General features: G+C 43.3%; 1 protein-coding gene across 1 annotated transcript in view; it reads left to right on the top strand.

Annotated features, from left to right (window-relative positions):
• E2F5 (E2F transcription factor 5) overlaps positions 1–24920 on the top strand; it is a 600996-nt gene that overhangs the window by 239404 nt on the left and 336672 nt on the right. The window contains exon 3 of the mRNA XM_044065996.1: positions 8538–8699. Coding sequence (XP_043921931.1) covers positions 8538–8699 — 162 coding nt within the window. The remainder of the gene's footprint in view (positions 1–8537; positions 8700–24920) is intronic.

Raw genomic sequence — 24920 nt, 5'->3', positions numbered from 1 at the left:
GCTGCATGCCACTGTAAAAACATGTCTATTGTAATTTGTGTGTATACTGATCAAAACTAAATATCTAAATGTATCTGTAATGTTTCTATGTGGAGCTTTTCTCCCCGGGCCTCTGCTGCAAAAGAGCCTTTTCGGCTCAGTCAGACACCCACGGTTATGAAATGTAAAATAAAAATAAAATACTTGGAAAAATATTGTCCATTTTTCTTTCTGTACTCCAACCAACAGCATTTGTTCTATTGGTTCCACCTTTGGCAAGAATATGTTTAATAGCAGGCATATAGCAGTCTGCTCTGAGCTATCTAGCCCTACAACTTTAATGTTACACTCAGGCAAAATATTGTACTCTGCACGCGTGTCTAGTTTAAATTCAGTATTCATTTAGTTCTTAGAGTTTATTTCCAACAGTCTGACTTGCACTCCTGTCTCCCTGCTTCAGGTATACCCTCAATATCCACTTTAACTCTTCAGTAGTAACCGCAGATAATTTATTTTTGTACTTATGTTAAACAACCTGCACATAGGTTCATAGGTAGATACTAGGCTATCTGCCCAAAGGCATTTGTAAGCCTAGCCAGAATGTGTTTGCTTTCGCCACCCCCTTAGATTAGTTCCCTGTGCCTCTGTCCAGCAGAGCCACTGAAGTGATCCCCGGAGTAAACTTTCTGTTTCCCATCCACTCATCGAGGTTTCTTTTGAAAAGTGTTAGCGAGGAGCTCTGCCTAATGTAGATTGGAATCTTGTTCCAAAGCATGGGAAGTCTCTGGGACAGGAATCTGTCCCTCCAGCATGTCCTAGTTATTGTTGTTGTGAGGTTTAGATCCCTTGAATGTGTGGCTCGAGGGGATAAGGTTTTCTTTAGGTGGAGCATGTCCATCAGTTCTAGGTTGGACATGGCCTTGTATATCGGGCAGAGATCACCTCTGAGTAGGCGGTATGCAACCGAATACAGCTGGAGTTTCTTCAGTCAAGCTGCATAGGGCATCTGTTTGAGGCTAGTGATCCTCTTGGTGAGGTACATCTGTGGTCTTTCCAGCTGTTGCAGGTGTCTTGTAAGGTACATCCCAAATGGTGCGTTGTGCTCTATAATGGGTCTGATGAGTAGAGTGGCACAATGACCTCTCTTGATCTGGATGTGAACCCTTTTGTGATTAGGTGGGCCATGTAGAAGGATTTTCTAACCACTTTGGCAATGTGATTATTAAAGGTGAGATTACTATATACTTGGGTCCTCAGATCCCGTATTATGTCTTCCGTATTTAGGTAGCTACCACCTATGTGGTAGTTTGTGGGTACTTTGTTTTTTTCCAAAGGGGATGACTATGCACTTTTTGGCATTTAGCTTGAGGCCATGATTTTGACACCAGGTATCCTTTTCAGTGAGACCCTTTTGGAAGATGTCTGTGTCAGCCAGAGAGTCAGTTATAGCCCCTAGTTTGCATTTGTCTATGAACTTGGTCAGCCATAGTCCTCCTGTGCTTGCCTGTACCTCTGAGAAGTATATGCCGAGCGGTAGGGGTCCTAGGACTGAGCCCTGGGGAATGTCACTTGTAAGCGGTTTAGAGTCGGACCTAGCTCCCGCAATTCTCACCATGTGGGTTCTGTCCATGAGCCAGTTGGCAACCCATATTGTGATGTAGGGATTTATGTTCAGGTTGGTGAGCTTGTGTATAATACCAGAATGGGGAATGGTGTTGAAGGCCTTAGCGAGGTCTAGGTAGGCTGTGTGTACCACCTTTCCCTCATCTATAGCCTTTTTAACTGTCTCAAAGAAGTCCACCAGGTTTAGGAGGCATGATCTGCCCTGAACAAAGCCAAACTGGGAAGGGTCCAGTGTTTGGAGGTTCCCAATGTCTCTGTTAATGAGTTCCTTGATGATGCGCTCCATAGCCTTGCAGACCAAGCTAGTCAGGCATATAGGGCGATAGTCCTGGGGTCTGTTGTAGCTCCACCTTTGTGGAGTGGAATAACCATTGCTGTGCGCCACTCTATGGGTATGTAGCCTGTGGAGAGGCTGAGTTTGAACAGTGTGTTTAGGTGAGGGGTTAGTTCATCTTTGAACTCGTGTAGGACGCAGCCTGGGACACCGTCCAGTCCCATTGATGCTGTGTTTTTGGCTTTGGAGAGGGTTGTTTTTACCTGAGTGTGTGTGATTTCAGGGACTCTCCATTCTTCTGATATGGTTATGGGCCCTTTTGGGGGTGAGGGGGGGGGGGTGAAGTTTGCGTTGAACCTGTCTGCCAGGATGTTGGTGATACTGGTCAGTTCAGTGTATTTTTGTGCCATTCTGCACTAACTCCGAGCAGATCTGAGCATTGCCACTTAGATTCTTGACATAGCTAATGAATGCCTTGTGGTTATCTTTGGAGTCCTTGGCAATTTTTCTTTCAAAGCTCGCCTTGGATGATTTTATGAGGGATCATAGTTTCTTGCCGATACTGATAAGGGATGTCTTCCCTTCTTGGGATTTTACTCTTTTCTGTACTAGTTTCCTCCTTCTATTGTATAGCTTGTTTATGGCAGGAGTCCTCCAGACTGGTTTCCTTTTCTTGGAGGAGTGAGTCTTGGTTTTGCTTGGGATGGCACGATCCATGCATTCCTGTAAGTGCCCGTAGAATGCATTAGTAAAGGATTTTGAAGCTTGGACAGCGTTATCCTTCAGTATGGGGGCTTTGAAACTTTCCACCTCAAGTCTTAAGTGACTTGAAGTTTGCTTTTGAAAAGTTTTTCATGGTGGTTTCCTTGTATGGGGGTGGGGGTGTAATGTGGATATCCAAAGTGATTTGTTTATGGTCAGATCTAACCAGCGAGGGATTGACCTCCGGTGTGGAACACTGGTCGCCCATGTTGGTGATGACCAGGTCCAATATGTTGTCACCTCTTGGAGTGATGACCAGTTGAACCAGGGTGTTTGAGTTTATAAATTCTAGGAAATGTTGGGCAAGGAAGTTAGTACTTGAGTAGTTCTCCCAGTTAATGTTTGGGTAATTGAAATCACCCAATATTAGGGTGTTTGGTAGGACCTTTATGTTTCCCAGTGTTTCCAGAAACACAGAATGGGGGTCCTGGGACATGGGTGATCTCTGCAATTTGAATTGCAGTTTTGCCTGTTGTTAGTTGCACGTGGATGATCTCTGAAGCATTGTGCTGTGCCACTAACCTGGAGGTGTGGGTATCCTTGAATATGGATACGCCCCCACCTTTTGTATTTCGGTTTGGGTTCTGTGGCCGAAATGTATGGTATGAATTGTAGCCTTGTAGTACTGGGGTGCTCTCTGGAGCCTTAAACCAGGTTTCTGTTACTGCACATACATCTGTTTTCTCCACACTGAGGAGTGCCTCGAGTGGGTGCATTTTGAGGTTTAGACTTCGGGCATTGAGTAGCATTGCCCTCAGTTTTTTGTTACTTGTGCTATTTACGGTGGTGGGTTTGTCTTTTGAACCTTACCTAAAAAAGGCACTATGGGGGTGACAAGCCTTGGCCAGTATTCAAAAGCCTAAGGGTGACAGGTTCAAGCTGTCTCTAGTGAAGCAGCATGGCTTGTTGAGCATGTCATCCCAGGCAGACAGACACTAAATCCCCTTTGAATGATACCATAAACTTAGCCAATTATTGAAATCAAGAATTTTTTCTTTATACCGTGGTATCATTCTTGGCGAGGGCAGGATGCTACTCGGGGTCAGTGTCATGCTGGCCTGGGCTACGTGATCAGAGAGCTCTTCCATGTCTCTCTTCATGTAGTCCAGGGTGGTATGGCTCAGGTCATTCACACCAACATGGACAATGACAAATCATATTTGTACTTGTTCTGGAGTGACCTGAGTGCTTGTTATGTGGTGGATCCTTGCACCCAACAAGCAGCTAACAGTAACCTTCTCCTTATTCAGCCTAGTGAGTGGGACGTCAGTGTGCCTGACTATAGAGTCACCTATTAATAGTATGTTGGGTATGTTATTTTGCCTTAAGGGCTGTGATTGGATGGCACACTGGTTTTGTGAAGTTTGTGTTTCATGGTTTGTGTTGGGGGTGGAGGTTGCTCAGATGTTTGCTTTGGAGGTCGTTGTTGGTTTTTCAGATTTTTATTTGGAGCCTCCGAGTATGTTTTCATGTATTTATGTGCGTTTTTTTGCCAGTGCTGGTTTAATGGGTCTATGTGAGACTGGTGGTGTGATGCAAGTATTTCCCTTCTCCTCCTTGACTGTCTGATCCAGTCTTGGGTTGAGAGAGCTTAGCCTACAGTTTGGCTGTATAATTGTATCTCTCGCTTGTATTAGTGTTTGGTGGTAGGAGGAGAGGGTTGTCTGTGTACATGAGGCAGTTGTAACATTGCCTCAAAATGCCCAGATTCACCAGTTGGACTGAAGAGTACACCTAAAACTGCCCTTTGGACATGCCTGGATAGGTACAGTGAACTGTTTTACTGGATGGCTGGTAAGGTCGAATAGAGACTCTTGTCCTTCTGTACAGTACAGGAGGGTCTAGTGCTCAGGTTTATAAGTGCTTGCTATAAATTTTGAACAAGTGCCGGGCTGAGAAATAAATGGCTTGAGTGCTTAAGTTGAAAGTTTGTCTAGTTCCAAGGGAAAAATTGAAGAGACTTTGTTGATCCGAGAATAGTTTTACCCTAGCTAACTGGCGCTGCCCAGTGCGCAAAACCGGGCAAATGTGGTATTTATAGTAGGGAAATGAAAGAGAGAGAAATTAGCCCAAAATGGCCAATAAACTACTAATTTCTGGGCTGAAACCACTCCTCCAGGGACAGATAGGCTGCTCAAAGCTCCCCTCTCTCACAGGTGAACAGAGAAACTTCCTTCTATCCAAGTAAGGTATGGGCAAACACAGAGAATTGTAACACAGCCCTGAATTCAGCACTAACCTGAAAACAGGACTTTACTAGCTTAGAAAGGCAGGAAACAAGTGTATGTATATATATATATATATATATATATATATATATATATATATATATATATATATATATATATATATATATAATATAGTTTCAGAAAATAAAGCAGATACAATAAAAAAAAACACTTTAAATGCACAGAAAAGGATACTTATTGTTATTTATCGAAGATCAGAGTTGTGTTCAATGCCCCTAGTAATAAAAAATTAACCAGAAAAAGCTCAAAACTGAACCCTGTTCCAGCAGTCACAATCAGAGAAGTTCTAATCGCACATTCCTGCTGCTAGGGTGCCGGGGAACCTTCTTGAAGAAAAGATGGCCTGGATCATTGCTCAAGTTATTACTTGCGACATTAGTTCATTCCCAAACTTGAATTACCAGTAATGCAAATGGGCGCCCTGTTTTTGCACCATCAGGTTGGCAGAAGGCTTAGGATTTTTGCATGAAAATGTTTTGCATATGTATTTTGTACCACATGTAGATTTTTGAGGAGTTTTTCCTGTGAAGATAGCACAAGGAAGAAAGAGGTAATTGAGCACATTTTTTGGGAGGAATGTAATGAGGTGGCTAAACAATCCTTGCAGAGTACTTTGACAGAAGTGTTGGGAGAACAAATGCTTGTAGCCATTAAACAATCCTTTGAGCTGGGATACGGGATCTAAATTGCCTAGCTATTATTAAGGTCTTAACTAAGATTAACATTATTGGTTGCCAAACAGTTTCTAGGAAAGCAAAAATTCAAATCTAGTTCAAGTAAAAAAGGAAGTTTTTGGTATTGTAAAGGAGACAAAGAACTGAAGAGATCTTTAAAAAAAAATGGAAAAAGTTAATTTCATTGAAGTTAATAGAATTTGTAGGAACAGCACATACAGAAGAATGCTTTGAAGAGTGAGGATTAAGAGAAAGCAGGACTTGAGCAACTTTTGTAATGTTGGAGTAAATGGAAGTTATTAAAAAGCAGTATTTATACTGAATAGCAATAATGGAAACTGTTATTACATTGTTTTCTTTTCTCTTAAGATTTGTAATCCTGTGTTGCAGTTTAAAATATGATTTAGTAAAGATGCTATAAAAGAGCATACTTATGTTGTATTTTCGGTAGTATATTGCTGGAGGTATAGGATCACTTCTGTACAAGTCATGGAAGTCCTGCACAGACAGGGCAATAGCTGGTTCCAAGGACATCATACTTGATGTAGATCCTGTGAATTCCACCAGATCTCCCAGTGAGCCAGTCAGAAGTGACTGAATCTGCCAAAGCAACCTTCACCAAATAAACCTGCCCTGCATAGTGGAAAATGTTTCCCATTTAGGTGGCACAGTACACTGCACCTCTTCAGTTTGCTAGCCTGCAGCTGATCCTGATCTATTTCAGTAACATGATCTAGGTTATAGTGATTCCACCACCAAATTAAATAGATCAAGCTGTCTGCCCATCATGACCTTCTTGGAGTTAAATTCTGGTCAAATAAAAGCTTACTTGTGTAGTGTTTTAAGAGGGTTCTGCACCTCCTCCCATGTTTGAAGAACTGGAATTTCTCCCTTTTGTGGGATTTGAACTATCTCATTAACAGACTTCCTTGTCCCCCATTTGAATTTGATGTTTCAGTGATGTAAAATTCCTTGCAAAACAGTCATTTTTCCCTTATTTGTCATCTCATATTGCAAGATATCTCTTTGTTGCAAGTCCTTAAGTGTATGGAAGTTTATATGGCCTTTTACAGGGATCACGTGTCTCTTAGGACTAAGTATTTTTTCCAAAGTGTTTTTTGAGTTGTCCTTAAAACCATTGTAGTCTCCTCCCGGTTTTCTTTGCCAGGGCAGAAACTAGAGCTAAGGGCCCTCCACACACTAGATTCACAATAGAAGCTCAAGTTTTGTCAGAAGCTGGTACTTGAGTTTATGAAGACTGAACAGCTATTAGTATTTTTTTGCTCTGAGGAGGGAGTGGCTTGCAGTTGTGAACCAAACTTTTCCAAATGGAATTTTCTTTCCATCAAGCTCATCACCTTTTGGAAAATTCTGCAGTAAGGAGCCCAATCTCACAGAAGCTTGAGTACTTCCAATCCTTTGCTTCAAAAATGTTTCATGCACATTTACTGAGGCCACTTGGCCATGCGTCTACTTCTTCATGTAATGTTACTATCTGGATGTTGACTTTGAGAGTAAACTCCTGTAGTACCTCAGTACTTCTGCAGTAAACCATTAGAATATTTAGCTTTTACTGTCCCCCTGATCCTTCCATCCTAGGGGATACACTACTTGGGATTCAGCTCATTTATGGACCCACCATAGAGGGTCCACAGTCCTCATTGTAACTGATCTGTACTTGCTGTATCATTTGCTTTTTTTGGGACCCTCCCTTTTGTAGGTCCTAAATACTCCCACACATGCAAACACTTCTCATGTGCTTGGACAGACCCTCCTTCCAGCTAACACTTTTGGAGCTCTTAAAGTTGGGTGTGTGTTTGCGTTTATATTACTTAACACTGTAGCTGTCAAACTTTCATTGTTCATTTTTACCTGCAAGAAAATTGCTCTGTCATTGGTTGGGGAGAGCTGGAGAGGTCCGAGCCAAAGAATGCTCCTGTAGTATAGCTTATGACATCAAAGCAAGTGCAGCTTTGGGGACAGGCCAGTCATCACCCCAAGCATGAGAACAAGTAAAAAAAAAAAAAAAAAAAAAAAAGGATTGAAGTGGATAAAGTATGAACCTATTAACAATTCCACCAAACAAGGGTTACATCATAGGTCAATTTGTACTGTAAGAACATGTAAATTGTCTTTCAGACGCTGTCCTCTAACAGATACTAATTTCCTTCTCTTCTGACCTGAGACCACAATTTCATTATTGTCTTTCCTGTGAAATCTAGTCGGAAATTTCTTCTTCACTCATGCATTCCATTCCTTTACCATGTAGATTTGCACTTCAAAGCAAAATCTTGCTCATGTGTTCATCTTCTTGTGGGAAGAAGAAGCAGCTTTGTACATGGGTCTACCTTCTATGTATTGTGCAGGCATTTGTAACTGTTGTTAATGTCAGACAAATCATTTTGATGACGTGTGAAAAATGTCGTTGGTAATTCCACTGTTCCAGCTGTGGCACTGTTTGCAAAATGCCCTGTTAAATCTCTCGAGTTTGTGAGAACTTCATGTAACAATACTTTTTCTCTGAATTTGTTTGGACTCGGACTGGTTCTTAAAACTACATTTAGTTGTCGAGAGAAGTGATTGCCAGACCAAGTTGTGATTTGAGTGGCTTAGAGTTGTGATCTGATTGGTAAATCCTTGACCAGTCCACAGGTGGGCTGACTGCTGGAGGGGACTGCTTCTAGGGATGAAAGTTTCATAACTCGCATGTTGCAGGATTAGTCATACCGCACGTGAGCCATGATCCTCATTTCTAGTGAGCAGGATGTACAGGGTTACCTTAGAAACAGCTTAATACTCTGCTATACCAGTGCCTAGTAAGAGACATCTGAAGGCCTCGGGTATTGTATAGTAATATTTCTTTTGTCTTCATGCAAAACTGCACTCCTTATTAATAATAATTTGGTTATGTTGATGATATCTAGCCACAATGAGGTTGCTTAATCCTTACTTAATTGTGCCCCCCTTTCTTCATAGAGGAGTTGGTGCTAGTTGCAATTCGAAAGAAGTTTTGGAGAGACTAAAATACATTAAAACAGATATTGAAGACCTTAAACTTAAAGAAAAAGAATTGGATCAGCAGAAAATGTGGTTACAGCAAAGTATCAGAAGTATTATGGATCGCACATATGGCGGCAGATATCCTTTTTTGAAAAGGTTTGGCATCTGTGGTGTCAGCCACTGGTCTGTAAACTGCATTGTGATGTTTGTGTCAGATTTCCTCTTGAATTCCCTTTTTTGTTAAGTGGCACTTCCTAACCTTACTCACTTTTGAGTATAGCATCATCTGAAATATATTGAGAATCGTGAATGTTGTGTGCAAGTGTATAACTGTTTTTTACTGTCTTTAAGGCAGAATCTTAAGACTAAAGGAAACTGTCCTTGCATTATACATGCTAAAATAAAGAATGAGTTACAGAAATGTTTTCAAAAGTGCAGCTTTTTGTAATGGAACTGTATTGTATCTTAAAGTGCATTAAATTTATGAGCAGGTTCTGTGTGCAAGTCACTGCATTTTTTTTTTTTTACTAGTATAAAAAGCAAATGATGGTACAAAGAATATTTTGATTAATGGACATTTGCTGGTCAGAGATTTTAGTCGTAATCTATAACATTTTCTGATGATCATACTGATCACTGCTGCATTAGCCTTAGCTGTATGGGTTTTATCCTGCCAAGGATATAACAACCAACAAGCATATAAAGCTTCAGGGCACCTTCCACGCGCCCAAACAGTCAGTCATCTCAAACGGAGCTGACTGAAAGACAAATCTGGACACACAGCCCTTCAGAGCTTTCCCGCTACTGAAGATTAAGCTCCTCTGAGGCTTTTGAGGATCAACGTTCGACTTGTGCTTTCCTTTGCTGGGCAGCTAAGTTCCCTTTGGGGAAAAAACTTCTATTTTCTCATATTTACTGATGTTTTATTACTTTCCTCTTCAGGAAACTTATTTTAAAACTAGGAGTGTTGTGTCTTAACAGACTTTGTCAAGACTGTAATGTACTTTTAAATGGAGCACTCATTTTTTCTTTCAGTTTAAAAGTAGTGCAGTCTAATTGATAACTTATTTTCTCTGGATACATTGTTTTTACATTGTGAGGCTGCCATAGGGTTTGAAAGTGTTTGTTTTTTTTTTCTGTCGAAAACATAACTTTTGCAGAGCGGTAGTTTGCTGGCATTTGCTGCTCGTCTTCTCCAAGAAAGAGACACAATTTTTTGCAAGACCATGGTACGGATTGAAAGTTCTTATTCCAGCCACAAAAAGAAAAAAATTAAGCAAACAGCGTTTGTCACTGCAGCAGGCTAGCAATCTGCCTCAGCTGCAGATAGGTGACACTGCTGTTACCATTTGTTGTACCTCAGACCACTCATCTTTTTCCCCCTGATCCATCTGGTGTCGCATTTACAGCCACTATGGACTGGGAGTTATCCATGCTCTGTGGCTGTTGGAGTGCCCTCAGTGGGCAATGGAGAGCCACTCTTGTACTTCCTGGGATAGGGAAGAATGAAGGTTTCCCTGTTGTATCAGAATGTTGCGCCCATCTCTGGGGAAGCAGTCGCTGTCATTAATAACACAGTTGGCCCCCTTTTTTCCTGTCAAAAAGAAACCGAAAACCATGCATGTTATCTACTTCTCAAATTTCATTGGGTAGGCCATAGTTTACAAGAATTGGCTCAGGGTTTAATTTGTTTATTGGTCTGTCTTGTAAAGTAGTTTCTGGTAAAGAAAGAGTGATTCCTCCTCCTCCTCCTCATGAAGAGACTAAAGATCCTGAATCTGAACAGGAGGGTGCAGAGACGGATTCAGGCCTTTGTCCTCCGATTTTTAATTCAGACTCTGAGGATATCTCCATTTCTGATTCTGCCTGTGGGGTTTCCATTTCTCTGATAGTATTGCTAGAATGTCCTGTCATTTTCAGTGGAAGAACATGGAGGTTTCTCAGTCCCTTAGAAAATACCATCAGTTGTTACAGGAGGATTTTCCAGAACCTACACCCATTCCTCCTCTCCTGTCTGCTTTAGAAGATGTGCATCTTGCTGCCTGCAGATGTCCTTCAAGGATGCAGCTGCAGTCCTTACAAACGGGTTGTCCTGTCGTCAGGCAGCCCTTCGGTCGGCCGGATTCCAAAGTCTGGGTCTGGCTTCGGCTGGTGTCGCACTTCACCCGACGTCATCGCTGCAGTTTTTCGGGTATAAAGGCATCAGCCGACGCCATTTTCCCCAGTCTTTCTTGCCGCGTGGCGCCCGAAGCAGAAGCTGTTCGCAAGTGCCGGTCGGTCAGATCCAGAGATTACTACTACCGAATACTACTTCGAAGACTTCTAAAAAGCTAAGTACCCCGTTGGGGACTCTTTCTTGCCTCAGCCGATGTCAGAAAAAGTGAATAACTGTTTAACTTGTGGGAAACAAATACCTCATAAAGATTTACACTCCTACTGCTTACCTTGTTTAGGCCCAGACCACGATGTAGCAGCTTGTCTAGCCTGTGCTTCTTTTAACCGATGGACGCTTAGACGTCATTCGGAGTTTGCTGAGCAGTTTTTCGGCTCTGATTTTGCCTATATTATGCCGTCGGATCCTCCGACTACACAAATTACCAAAAAACGCAAAGAAAAGGACCGACACTCGCGAAACCGAGCAAGCGGTTCTTTCTTCAGCCGAAACCATGCCTTCTACCGAGGCCTCTTCTAACCTGGTAGAATCGGCTTCTGAAATCCAACCGTCTGTTGCGGTTTCTCAGAAATTATCAGACACTATTCCCTTGGATATTTCAACCCCTGCACGTGGAGCTGCTAGGCCTCCTGCAGCCATGTCTATTAAGGCCTTTGCCAGGGCTAAAGCAGCCAAAGCTTCAAAAACGATGCCTGCCAAACCCCCCTCTCACAGGCCCAGCACCAGTTCCCATATGCTTTCTTTGGCTGAGGATCTCATTTCTTTAATTCGTGGATCCCAGCCTCATCCAGACAGGACCTCTCATCCACCTCCAGAGAAGAGGCCTAGAGCAGAGCCCCCTGAACCAGTATCCACAGATGATTCCTCTGATGACTCAGAACATACAGACCCTCCTGAGGCTCCTTATTCCCCTTACGAAGACTCTGATGCTGAAGAGTCCATTCCTTCAGCCTTTCCACCTGAGGAATTTTCCTTTGGGGAAACCTTGCATGCTATGAGGGAACAATTTCAGTGGCAGGGCCAAGATTTCTCAGACTCCAGAAAAAGGCTTAGAACCTTTCTACATTTGCCACAACATAGGCCTTTAGCTATACCTCCAGTTCTTTCTGTTGTAGATGATGCATTTAATGATGCTTGCACTGCTCCTGATTCATTACCTCCGGACCCTGCTAAGCCCGATAGGTTCTACAGGGTCCTGGACACTCATCACCATTTATACAAGGCTCCTTTTGCAGACCCAGAGACTATCTCCCAGGGCCCTAAAGCTGTAGCAACTACATCTACTAAAAACCCCTTCCCCTCTGAAAGGGAATCCAGGTCCTTAGAGAGATGGGGTAAAAAAGTTTACACCTCTGCTACTTTGTCAGCTAGGGCTTTGAACTGCCAATTTCATATGATTCAATATCAAGAGTTTATGCTTGACCAGTTAACTAAAAAGCTGTCCTCTGAAGAATCTTTAGATAAAAAATATGTTCAGGAAATGGTACATAACATACAGCAGGTTAGTAACCATTCTTTAAAATGTGGCTATGATGCACTGGAGGCTTCCTTTAGATCAGCCATGACTGGCACAGTTATCAGGAGACATGCATGGTTGAAAGAGCAGGCATTACCAGACCATGTCAAATCAAAGCTTTTGGATGCACCCATGGACAAGGTCAATTTATTTGGTTCCCCTGCACAGCAGGTACTAAAAAAGATGGAAGAGAAGGCGAAATCTGTACAAACAGTGAAAGATTTCTTACAGGTTCAACCTCCAAGGTTTAGCAGGAACTGGCCCTCCAAGAATTGGTCCTTTCCGGACTCCTCTAAGACACAGAGAGGCAGGAATAGGCGCTCAAGAGGCAGAAATCAATCCAGGGGTGCCTACAGGGGACGCCAGTGGCAAGGTAACAACCAGCGAGGCACGGACGCAGCCACCACCACTACAACAACACAATCACAGTGACTTGGCTGTGGCACCGCCTACCAGGGAACAACTGGAAGCACCCTTAGGCGGAAAGCTAACCTTATTTTCAAAGAACTGGCATTGCATCACAAGGGAAAATGGATTTTTCAAACTATAGACCAAGGTTACAGGTTCCATTTCCATACTCTACCAGGAAAGAGAGGAATGCCAAACCTACCACCTACTCAAAGGGCAGAAGCTCTGAAGCAAATATCTCAACTATTAAGAATGAGAGCTGTGGAAAAGGTACCATCTATGGAACAAGGAAAGGGATTTTACTCCAGACTCTTCCTGGTACCAAGAAAAGAGAGCAAATGGAGGCCTATTCTCGACCTGTCCACTTTAAACACATTCCTCATTGTTCCAAAATTCAAAATGCTGACCCTACAGCAGCTTCTTCCCATGCTGGGCAAGGAGTCTTGGCTGGTAACTGTAGATCTCAAGGAGGCATACCTGCACATCCCCATACGACCAATTTGCAGAAGATACCTCAGATTTCTTGCAGGATCAGAGCATTATCAATTCTCAGCATTGCCCTTTGGCTTATCTACTGCGCCCAGAGTGTTCACGAAATGCCTGGCATCAGTAATTGCTCATTGCAGACTTCAGGGGATCCAAATTTATCCCTACCTGGACGACTGCCTGATACAAGCGGACAACAAAAGCAAGCTAACAGAAGACTTACAAAGAGTCATTTACCTGCTGCAAGCCCTGGGATATACAGTCAATATAAAAAAGTCAAGGCTGATTCCATCCCAAAGAATAACCTTTCTGGGTGCAGAGCTGGACACATCAAAACAAATGGCATTCCTAACTGCAGAAAAGAAAGAGCAACTACCTCTCTACTTCTTGGCATTAACAAAGCAGAACCATCTAACTGCAAGAAAAGTACTACAAGCCCTAGGCTTCATGGCATCCTGCATAATTCTGGTCCCTCATGCCAGACTGCATATGAGAAAGCTACAGTGGTACCTAAAGAATTTGTGGTCCCAACACAAGCACAGCCTAGAAACCAAAATTCCAATAATCCCATGCTTGAAGCAAGAGTTCCTATGGTGGGCTCAGGCCTGTCAATCAAACACAGGATTGCCCTTCTGCAACAGTCAACCAAGCCAAACCATCACGACAGATGCCTCAGACCTCGGTTGGGGCACACATGCTGGGCAAGTGCATACAAGGCTTATGGACTCAAGACCAGCTGCCTGCACATAAATCTAAAGGAAATGCTGGCAGTAAAATTGGCAATCCAGTCATTCAGACCATTTCTCCAAGAAGGTCAGTTGATAAGGACAGACAACACCACAGTTATGTGGTACATCAACAAACAGGGAGGCACACATTCATATCCTCTATGCCGGCTGGCACTGGACATATGGGATGTGGCTCTGAGCTACAACATTCAGTTACAAGCAATTTTGTACCGGAAAAGAAAACATTCTAGCAGACATATTAAGCAGAACTACCACAGATGCCCACGAATGGATGCTGCATCCGGACATCTTCAAAGCCATCACAAGAGAATGGGGATTACCACAAATAGACTTATTTGCATCCCCACTCAATCACCAGCTAAAGAAATTCTGCACAAGGACGTACCACCCACTTGCTTGGAAGGTGGACTCCCTATCTTTCAGTTGGAAAAAACTGACAGCATACGCATTCCCACCACTTCCTTTGATGCACAAGGTGCTTGTGAAGATCAAAGAGGAACGTCCAAGGATCATTCTGATAGCTCCAGACTGGCCAAGACAACATTGGTACCCATTGCTGAGGAGCATGTCTCGGGAACAAATATGGACACTACCCCTGATCCCATTACTGTTAACACAGAACAACTACAACATCCTGCATCCAAACCTGAAAACTCTGCAGCTAAATGCCTGGAACATTACATAAGAGCAATTAACCCAAATTTATCCCAAAGGGTTAAAGACATAATCCTTGAGGCTCGTAGACCTTCAACAAGAAAGAATTATGCAGCAAAATGGAAAAGATATCTCATTTGGAGTACTGCAAAGGAGAAGATGTGGCACTGGTAAACATAGCCAACATCCTGGAGTACTTGGCAGAGCTCTTCCATACAGGCCTGTCCTATTCTTCCATCAAGATACATGCATCAGCTATTTCAGCAGAATACAGCTTGGATCCTCCTGTCTTCTCTCATCCTCTGCTCAGACAGTTTCTGAGAGGAATTAAAAATGTAAAACCTCCCAGGAAACCACCATTGCCAGCATGGGACTTGAACTTTGTACTAGAAAAATTGACACTTCCCCCTTTCGAACCAGCAGCAACAGCAGAATTACAATACTTATCCTGGAAGACTGCTTTCCTGCTGGCAATCACCTCAGCAAGAAGGGTCTCTGAACTACAGGCATTAATGGCAGTGCAACCCTTCCTGATCTTCCATCAAGATAGTGTCCATGAGAACAAATCCTACATTTATGCCTAAGGTGGTATCCAGAGTGTCTTTAAATCAGGCTATCCACCTACTTACATTCTTCCCCAACCCACAGAACAGGGGAGAAAGACTCTTGCATACCTTGGATGTACATAGACAATTACGCTACTACCTGGACAGGACCAAGTCCAATAGAAAAACTGACCAGCTTCTGGTAGCATATGCAACAGGAAAGGAAGGAAAACCAATTTCAAAACAGACAATCTCCAAATGGATAGGAAATTGCATTAGATTTTGTTACTCCTACCATGGAAAGAAAACTCCAGAGAACATCAGGCCTCACTCCACAAGGGCTACAGCCACTACCACAGCTTTCTTACGAGGAGTGGCTACCAAGGACATTATAGAGGCTGCTACTTGGACCTCCGTGCATACATTTGCCAAGCATTACAATTTACCTTTATACTCTAGATCCCGAGCAGGTTTTGCCACTGCTGTTTTGCAAGGGATCCTAACTACACCATAATATCTCCTTTTTTCCTCCTCCCCTAGTTTAGCTATGGTACTCTACCCATTTGTAAGGACTGCAGATGCATCCTTGAAGGACATAGTACAGTTTTGTACCTACCATAAATGTAGATGTCCGATAGGAATGCATCTGCAGTCAGGATTACCCACCCACCTTCCCCTCTGTGGTACTCCTAGGGTATTTGCCATCCTTCAGCTAGCTTGCGCGGGATCTATTATGGTGTATTTGTTTGTATATATGTACATACATGCTTATTTTATGTGTTTGCTCTCTACTATTTGGAAACATTGGCATTTATCCAAATTTAGCCATCCAAGAGGGCACCTGGCATCTGGGGCAAGAAACACTGAGGAAAATGGCGTCGGCTGATGCCTTTATACCCAAAAAACTGCAGCGATGACGTCGGGTGAAGTGCGACACCAGCCGAAGCCAGACCCAGACTTTGGAATCTGGCCGACCGAAGGGCTGCCTGACGACAGGACAACCCGTTTGTAAGGACTGCAGATGCATTCCTATCGGACATCTACATTTATGGTAGGTACAAAACTGTACTTTTTCCTGATAGTCAGGCAGTTGGACCCTAAAAAGGCAAATGGTATGTATAAAGTTCCGTAGTCTATTAAATTTTTATACACTGTTCCAAAACATGACCCAGAAGCAGTAGCCTTAGCTGACTCCACTGCTACCAACCACTTATTTATTTTATTTATTTATTTCTTTTATTTTATATTTGTTGACCGGGTTTGTCTGACTGGGCTACAAATGCCCATTTTCGGCGGAGGCCTGAGGAGAAAAGCTCCAACAGAAAATAGAAATTTTACATATTGAATACATACTGAAATACATTCATCAGTACCACAGATTACAGCATTACAGTGCCACACATTACATTCATCCGTACCACACATTACATTCATCCGTACCACACATTATTGCATTAGTGTCATACATACTGTGGCAAGTGAAATACATGCATCAGAGGGATACATTCATAATTACATATTATATACATAATAGTGCAATAGTTACATAACTGAAATATTTTACTACTTATGTTTGCACAGTGATGTACCAAGAAGAGAAGATAAAGTAGTGAGTTTGTTTATTGAAGGGAAGGAAGAGAGAAGTAGAAGGTTATAGGAGAGTGTTTACTGGGGATAATTACATTGGCAAGTCCATTTTTCATGAAGGTATTTTTTTTGTAGCTGTTTTGAATTGATTGGGATGTTCAAGGGATCTGCGTCTATATCATATCATACGATGTAAATAGTGAACGCTATTTCATCGTACCGATAATATCGAAACAACAAAATATTGAACAAATGGAACAGCACATTTTTTCCCAGGGAAAAAAAATTTCTGCTCCGTAAATAAATAAATAAATAAATAAACTTAAACACAAATTTAAGTGGGGGGGCTTCGCCACCCCCCACACCCCCCTACTTAAATATGCCAACTCCGAGATTGCACCATAGTGGAGGAAATGGCAAAGTCCCGAAGACTGCCCACCAAATTTTTCCCTGGGAAAAAATTTGATGTTCCATGACTTCACTATTTTGCCATTTCGACAGTATCGGATCGACTAAATAGCTTTCACTATTTAGTCCATTTGATAGCATCATATAGACCCAGGGATCTTATATCTAGTGGTAGGCTATTCCAGGCCTTGGAAGGGTTAAAGCTGTAGACTAGGTGACCCATTTTGGTCTTTGGTTTGTAGATTTTTAGTAGGCCTTGTTCAGAACTGCGGAGTAATCTAGTGGGTAGGTAATGAGAGATTAGAGATGAGATAGTTGGACAGAAAGAGGGTTTGTAGAGAATGGAATGAATAACCTGAAACTGATTATACCGAAGCATAATTCTAATTCTAATCTTTCTAATAAGGATGGGAAAATTATTGATGGGTATGGGAAAAAATGTGTACTTCTGCAACTCTGATTTTCAGAATTTTAAATTGCCAGGCTCATATGTTAGTTTTCTCTGAAGTTTTGTTCTGACATACTGTGGAAGTATGGGGAATGTTTTATATACATTTTTTTTAAGAAAACTCTGCTTTAAATAACTTAGCTACTCCTACTGTACAGGTGTGCAGTGTTTGTATGACTCTGATACGTCTTCCAGGCCTATGGCCACTGGTACTGTTTTAAGGAGGTGTGCTTGGCTGCATTTCCAGAACCTTTCAGATGATGTAAAAAAATTAGATTTTAAATTCTCTTGAATAGAGATTGTGTTTGGCTCATCTAATGCAGGGGTGATCAAAAAGTGTGATGAAAGGGGCAAGCTGATTCAGGGAATCTCTAAAATTTTTCAGCCTTCTTTTTTTCCAAATTGTCCAACGGATTTGGGGTTTCCAAAAGAAGTCTCAAACCTCCCAAAGGCAAGTAGAGTCCAACAAGTCTGAATGACTGTTCTAGCAATGCTGTGATCCCCTCCTACCCTGGCAGCTGCTTTTCTCTTCCAGAAAGTCTGAATCTCCATTTTTCTCTTTGGTAACAGAAATAGGTTCATAGTTGTGTACTAGGCTAATGGTCCTGGAACCTTTACAATCCTAGCCCATAGAAGTGCCCTGGCATTGTGCCGGCCAACTTTGATTCTAAGTGCCTCTATCAAGTAGAGCCACTGGAGTGATCCCTGGGGTGAACTTTCTATTTCCCTTCCACTCCTCAAGATCCCTCTTGAAGAGGGCCGGTGAGGTGTTCTGCTTGACATGTATGGGAAGTCCTATTCCAGAGCATGGGCAGTCTCTACGTTATAAACCTGTCCCTCCAGCATGTTCTGTTGATTGTGGTAATGAGGTTGAGGTCTCTGGAATGTGTGGTGTGGAGGGATTGGGATTTCTTTAGATGTAGCATTTCTAACAGAGCTGGGTCGGACATGGCTTTGTAAGTCAAGCAGAGATTGCCTCTTAGTAGAAGATATGAGACGGAGAATAGCTGGATTTTTTGAGTCTGTCCATGTAGGACATGTGTTTAAAGCCTAGGATCCTCTTCATGAGGTACTTTTGTTTCCTCTCCAGCTGTTGCATGTGTCTAGTGAGGTGCATGCAAAATGGGGAATTATACTCTGGTCTAATGAGGGAAGAGTAGAGAGAAATGATGACCTCTTTCTTCCTGGATGCAAAACCCTTGGTAATGAGATGTGCCACATAGGACTTTCTGACCACAGTGGCAATGTGTTGGTCGAAGGAGAGATTGCTGTCAAGCTGTGTCCCCAGATTTCTTATAACCCCTTCAGTGTTCAGTGGGCTCCCATCGATGTGGTAATTAATGGGAACTGAGTTTTTCCCAAAGGGGATGATGATGCATTTTTTGGCATTAAGCGTAAGGCCGTGGTTTCAACACTAGTCAGTGGTCTCGGTGAAGCCTTTTCTGTAGGATGTCTGCATCACTTGGGGAGTTAATAATGTCTCTCAGCTTGCAGTCGTCTGCGAACATGGTCAGCCAGAGTCCTTCCATGTTGGCCTGGACTTCTGAGAAGTAGATGCCAAACAAGAGGACCCAGTACTGATCCCTGTGGGATTCCACACATGACTGGTTGGCAGTCTGACTTGGAGTCCGCTTCTTTCACACTGTGGGTTCTGTCTGTGAGCCAGTTTGCAACCCACCTAAAGATATAAGGTTTGATGCCTAGTTTGGTGAATTTATCAATAATTCCTGAGTGAGGAATGGTATCAAAGGCCTTGGCCAGATTGAAGTAGGCTGTATGAGCTGCCTTACCTTCATCCACAGCTCTGGTGACTTACTTAAAGAAGTCAACCAGATTGAGCAGGCATGATCTGCCTTTCACTAAACCAAATTGCATGGGATCTAGAGTTTGGAGATCCCTATATCCTTGTTAATTACGTCCATGATGATGTGTTCCATAGCCTTACATATCAGACTTGTCAGACTAATGGGGCGATAATTCACATGGTCTGTAGTTGTTCCTCCTTTATGGAGAGTGATGACTGTAGCAGTGCGCCATTCAGTAGGGACAAAGCCTGAGGTAAGGCTGTGGGTGAACAGGGCACACAGATGTGGTGCCAGTTCACTTTGTAATTCATGTAGAACACAGCCAGGGATATTGTCTGGTCCCATGGAAGCTGTATTCCTGGCCTTGGATAATGCAGCTTTAACCTGTGCTGCAGTAATGCTGGGTGCCTGGCATTCTTCCAGTATTTTGATCGGTCCTTTGGGGTGGGGGGTAAAGTTGGCACTGAATCTATCCGCCAGTATGTTGGCAATATCTGTTGGCTCGGTATAGGAGGTACCATTGTGCAGTAACTCGGAGCAAATCTGGGTATTGCTATGGCGATTCTTGATATAACTTTAGAAGGCTTTGTGGTTGTTTTTAGTGTCTGCTGCAATTCTACCTACATAGCTGGCTTTGGAGGTTTTGATAAGGGATCTCAACTTTTTGTTGAGGCTAATAAGGAGATTTTTCCAGTCTTAGGACTTCACCTTTTTCTGCAACAGTTTCTTCCTTCTGTTGTAGAGTTTATTAATGGCAGGGAACCACCAGATTGGCTTTGTTTTTTGGAGGAGAGCATCTTGGTTCTGTTGGGTATGGCTAGTTCCATGCATTTATGTGCATGTTCGTACAGTACATTGGTATATGATTTGGCAGTCATGCATCTATTTTCCATTGGCATGGGTACTATGAAATTAGCCACCTCTAAGTTTAGGAGTCCAAAGCCCGCTTTGGAGAAGTTTTTCATGGTGGATACCTTTGCGGGGGGTGTGGGTGAGATATGGATTTCCATGGTGATTAGTTTGTAGTCTGATCTAACCAGGGAGGAATTGACTATTGGTGAAGAGCAACAATTGCCCATGTTAGTAATAACCAGGTCAAAGATGTTGCTTCCTCTAGTGGGGGGGGGGGGTAAGAATGCGCTGGTCCAGGGCATTGGAATTGATGAATTCCAGGAAGCATTGGGCCAGTGCATTGTTGCATGAGTAATTTTCCCAGTTGATAGTTGGTAGTTGAAGTCACCTGGTATGAGAGTGTTGGGTTAGATCTTAATAGTTTCCAGGGTGCTTAGAAATGTGGAGTGAGAGTCTTGGGACATGGTTGGGGACCTATAGCAGGCTACGACCTGAATCACCGTTTTACCCAATGTTAGTTGTACCTGAAGTATCTCAGATGTGTTATGCTGGGCTATTAGTCTGGAGGTGTGCATATCCCTTATGTATATGGAGACACCACCACCTTTGGAGCTTCGGTCCATGTTCTGGGGCCGAAAGGTGTGGAATGAGTTATAGCCTGGTAGCGCAGGGGTGCTTTCTGCTGCTTTAAACCAGGTCTTCATTACAGCACAAATGCCAATGTTCTCCATTTTGAGTAGTGCTGGATTCTGAAAATCATTCACTGGGTTACAATGGCAGGGAAGGAAATTCCTTCTTTCCGGAGGAGTTGTTCCTTATCCTACAGGTTAGAATATTTTGTTTCCATCTGTTCATCACATGCTGCCCCAAGGAATGATAGAACCAGATGTCCTTCGATGTCACTATTGCAGTATTAATTACATTAGAGGGATCCCCTGCCAAGGGCAGCCCAATGTCTGGCCATTATACCAAAGCCTTTAGGTTGCATTAATGTACGCCGTATGTCACATGTATGCTCCTCGTGTAGCATAAGGTGTAAAGGTGATGTCTGGCTGTACCATCCTCAGAACTTCTTTGCCGCCATTCCAAATACCATCTCTTGATTATTGGTCTGAATGCCTGATGTTCTTTGTATTTCACTGTTGCAGTCCTGACTGTTGGGATTTCCTGCTGTTAAAGCCCTTGGCTGGTTCGACTACCAGAAAAAACTCCTCCCAGGCTGGTAGATGCCTTTACCAGCGTTAGTACGCTCAGGTATTAAGGAAGCCAGCCTGCATCATCACTTCAGATTTTTCTTGCCCCTGAAGCAGTATACAAGTGTGTCTGTTGCTCCACACCAGAGAGAAGTTGTTGTTGGAAAGATAAGTACCCCGTTGGGGAACTCTTTTCTTTTTCTTTTATCTCATGTCAGATAAAGTAAATAATCTCTGCTGTAGTAAACCAATCCCACACAGAGACTTCCATACTCTTTGTGTTACTTGCTTAATCCCAAACCATAGCATCCATAATCGTAACTTCTATGCTATGGTTAACACTAGAACAATTAGGTGTAGGGCCGAATTTTTAGGTCGTTTTCTAAGACAAGAATCAGTTGAGCCATGTTTGATGGCATCCACCGGTTGTCCCCATCTTGAGCTCCATAAGCTAAGAAAAAAAGAGAAGAAACTGGTAACAATCGCTCCCCTCTTGACTCTCCTGCTAGACTGATAATTGTTGCAGAAGGTGAGGTGTCTTTGCAGCCCCATTTGACATTTGAAACAGCAACCCAGGCCTCTGTTGAGACCCATTTGGAGTTAGACATGCTTTTGGGTCCTTAAGTTTCAACTGCTCATGTTTTCAGCTCATCGGTTGGGTCCGAGGTCGCTCAGCAGGCCACAACTTCTGAGCGCTCATTAACTAGCAATACAGTGAGGCCAAGGCCTATGCCAGTGCATTTCCATAGAAAGTCAGGTGTCAGGGCATCGGTCGCAAGCCCTTAGGCCCAAGAACAAACCCACTCCAAAGAAAGGCAATGTGGCAAGGCCTCTGCCTAGGCCTACAGGCTCCTAGTTACTGGGATCCCAGCAGGATTTGATTAAGCTGGCTGAGGACTTAATTAACATTGCAAGGGCCAGACAGACCACAGGTAAAGCCATCCCAGGAAAAAGGAAAAGGGATGACTATACTGATCTTGACCTGGATTCCTTACTGTCTGAGGAGGATTCAGACTTGGAAGACTCTGGCTCAGAGAAGGACCCTGTTACACATCCTTTGAGGAATCTGATTCGGAGGAGAACCTTCCCTCAGCTTCACCTCCAGAGGATGAAACTTTTGGGGAAATCCTTTATGCTGTGAAGTAGCATTTTCAGTGGGAAGCTCAAGATTACCCTCTGGCCAAGAAGAGAGTTGGAGAGTTCTTGGACCTCCCTGAACACAAACCTTGAACTATCCCTCCCATTTTGGATGTGGTAGAGGATGTTTTCCAGGATTCCTCTATAAACACTGACTCCCTTCCCCCCCTACCCCAGGAAACAGATTTTATAGGATGCAAGATACCCATAAATATCTGTTTAAAAATCCTTTGGCTGATCTGGAAGTTGTTACTCTAGGTCCTAAAAGGGCCAGGGCCTCCAAGAATCCCCTGCTCACGGATAAGGAGAGTAGGGCCCTAGACAGGTCTGGAAAAAAGGTATACACCTCTGCTACACTGTGAGGGCTCTCAGCTGTCAATTCAATGTGATCAAATATCAGCAAACCATCCTGGATCAACTCCAGCAAAATATTTCAACCATGGGGGATAAAAATCTGGCTAAGGAACTTTTGGACTTGTCACTCCACTTCCCAGGTGACTAAATGCTCTTTGTATTGTGGCCAAGATGCTATGGAGGCATCCTGGAGGGCAGCTTTCACTGGTTCAGTGATTAGGAGACATGCATGGCTTAGGGAGCAATCTCCTCCTGATCAGGTAAAGGCTAACGTTTTGGATGCTTCCCATGACCGAGGAAGACTTTTTGGACCAGCAGCTGAAGTAGTACTCAAAGATGGAAGACAAGGTAAAGTTCATGCAGATAGTTACGTACTACCTGCAAGTACAACCACTGAGGTTCAACTGGAATTTTCCAGCCAAGCAATGGTCTTTTCCTACCCAGCCTAGAAGTAAACAGAGACAGCCTCAAAAGTTCAGAGCTTCCAGGTAAAGGCATCACCAACATAGATCAAAGCAGTGGACCTCTGAAATACCCAGACAAAGGAGTTATAGGTCACAGCCCCAAGCCAGAGAGCAATTATGTCTCTCTCCCTGTGCTCCACCCTCCCACCACCACCCCAGAACTAGGAGGAAGACTGTCTCTCTCACTCCAAAACTGGACCCACATTACTTCAGATAAGTGGGTTCTAAATATTATTGCAAATTGTTACAAACTCACTTTCAAAGAACCATTGGTGTATACTCAGTTTTCCCAGATGTACCCCCAAATCAGAAAACGTGGGCTGTCCAACAGATAGAGATTCTATGTTCTCAGGGAGAGATGGAGCCATTTCCAGAGGAACAAAAAGGGAAAGTCTTTTACTCAAGGTTATTCTAGTCCCAGTAAAAGAATGATCTTGGCACCCTATTCTGGACCTGTCCAGCTTAAACCAATTCCTCAAAATACCAAAGTTCAAAATGCTGACACTTCAAAAATTACTGCCACATCCAGCTCTGACTCCTGCCTTTTTGTCAATGCCACTGTTGCCAACCCATATAACATAGCTGATCTTACTTCCCTCTTGCAGACCTTCCCTTTCACTTTTACTGGTACTTGTCTGTCACAAATCACTCCTGACACTCTTCTCCACCCTGCTTGTACTCTCTTCTTCACCTCTCTTTCACACTCACCATTACTCTGAACTGTTGATCCCAATCTTTGGGGTTCACTCTAAACCTCAAGAAATCCAGCCTCATCAGATCCAAACAGTCTTCCTGGGAGATCTCTTGGACTCTTCCCTCCAGAGGGCCTTCCTCACCCAGACAAGGTCATCTGTTTAACCAGTTATTACTTTCTGATATAGGAAAATCAAAGCATCTCATCCAGGGAATTCCTCAGAGCACTGGAGATCATGGTGTCCTGTAATCTCATGGTACTCCTAGCCAGGATGCACATGAAGCTGCAGTGGTACCTGAAGGCACATGAAGCTGCAGTGGTACCTGAAGAGTGTGTAGTGCCAGAGCTGTTATTCATTGGACATCCAAATACCCCTTGCCACCAGCAGGAGTTTGCATGGTGGGTACAGACTTTCACCCCAAATCAGGGTCTATCTTTCAGATTTTTGTCCCCGGAACAAATCCTAATAATAGATGCCTTGGAGACAGCTTGGGGGGCCCACACCCAATACCTCCAAACTCCAAGATTATGGCCCACTCAGCACAGAAGGAGGCACATAAATTGGAAACAACTAATGGCAATACAAAACAGTTTAATGGTTTTCAAGAACAAATGGGACCCAGGGGTCCTAGTCGGCCAAACAGACAATACCATAGTTATATGTTACATAAACAGGCAGGGAGGCATGCACTCCTACCCACTGTGGCATGTAGCCATGCAGATATAGGAGACAGCACAATCCCCACACCTGCACCTCATGGGACAGTACCTGCCGGGCAGAAAGAATACCCTTGCAGACCACCTCAGCAGGAATCTGACAGACCCTTATGAATGGCATCTCCGTCCAGAAGTTTTCTACGCAATAACAAAAGCAATGGGGGTCCCC

Source organism: Protopterus annectens, chromosome 3.part0, assembly GCF_019279795.1.
Source record: "Protopterus annectens isolate FY-2018-M chromosome 3.part0, PAN1.0, whole genome shotgun sequence".
NCBI lineage: Eukaryota > Metazoa > Chordata > Ceratodontiformes > Protopteridae > Protopterus > Protopterus annectens.
Note: the sequence above shows the minus strand (reverse complement) of the source record. Positions and strands in the feature narration are given on the sequence as shown.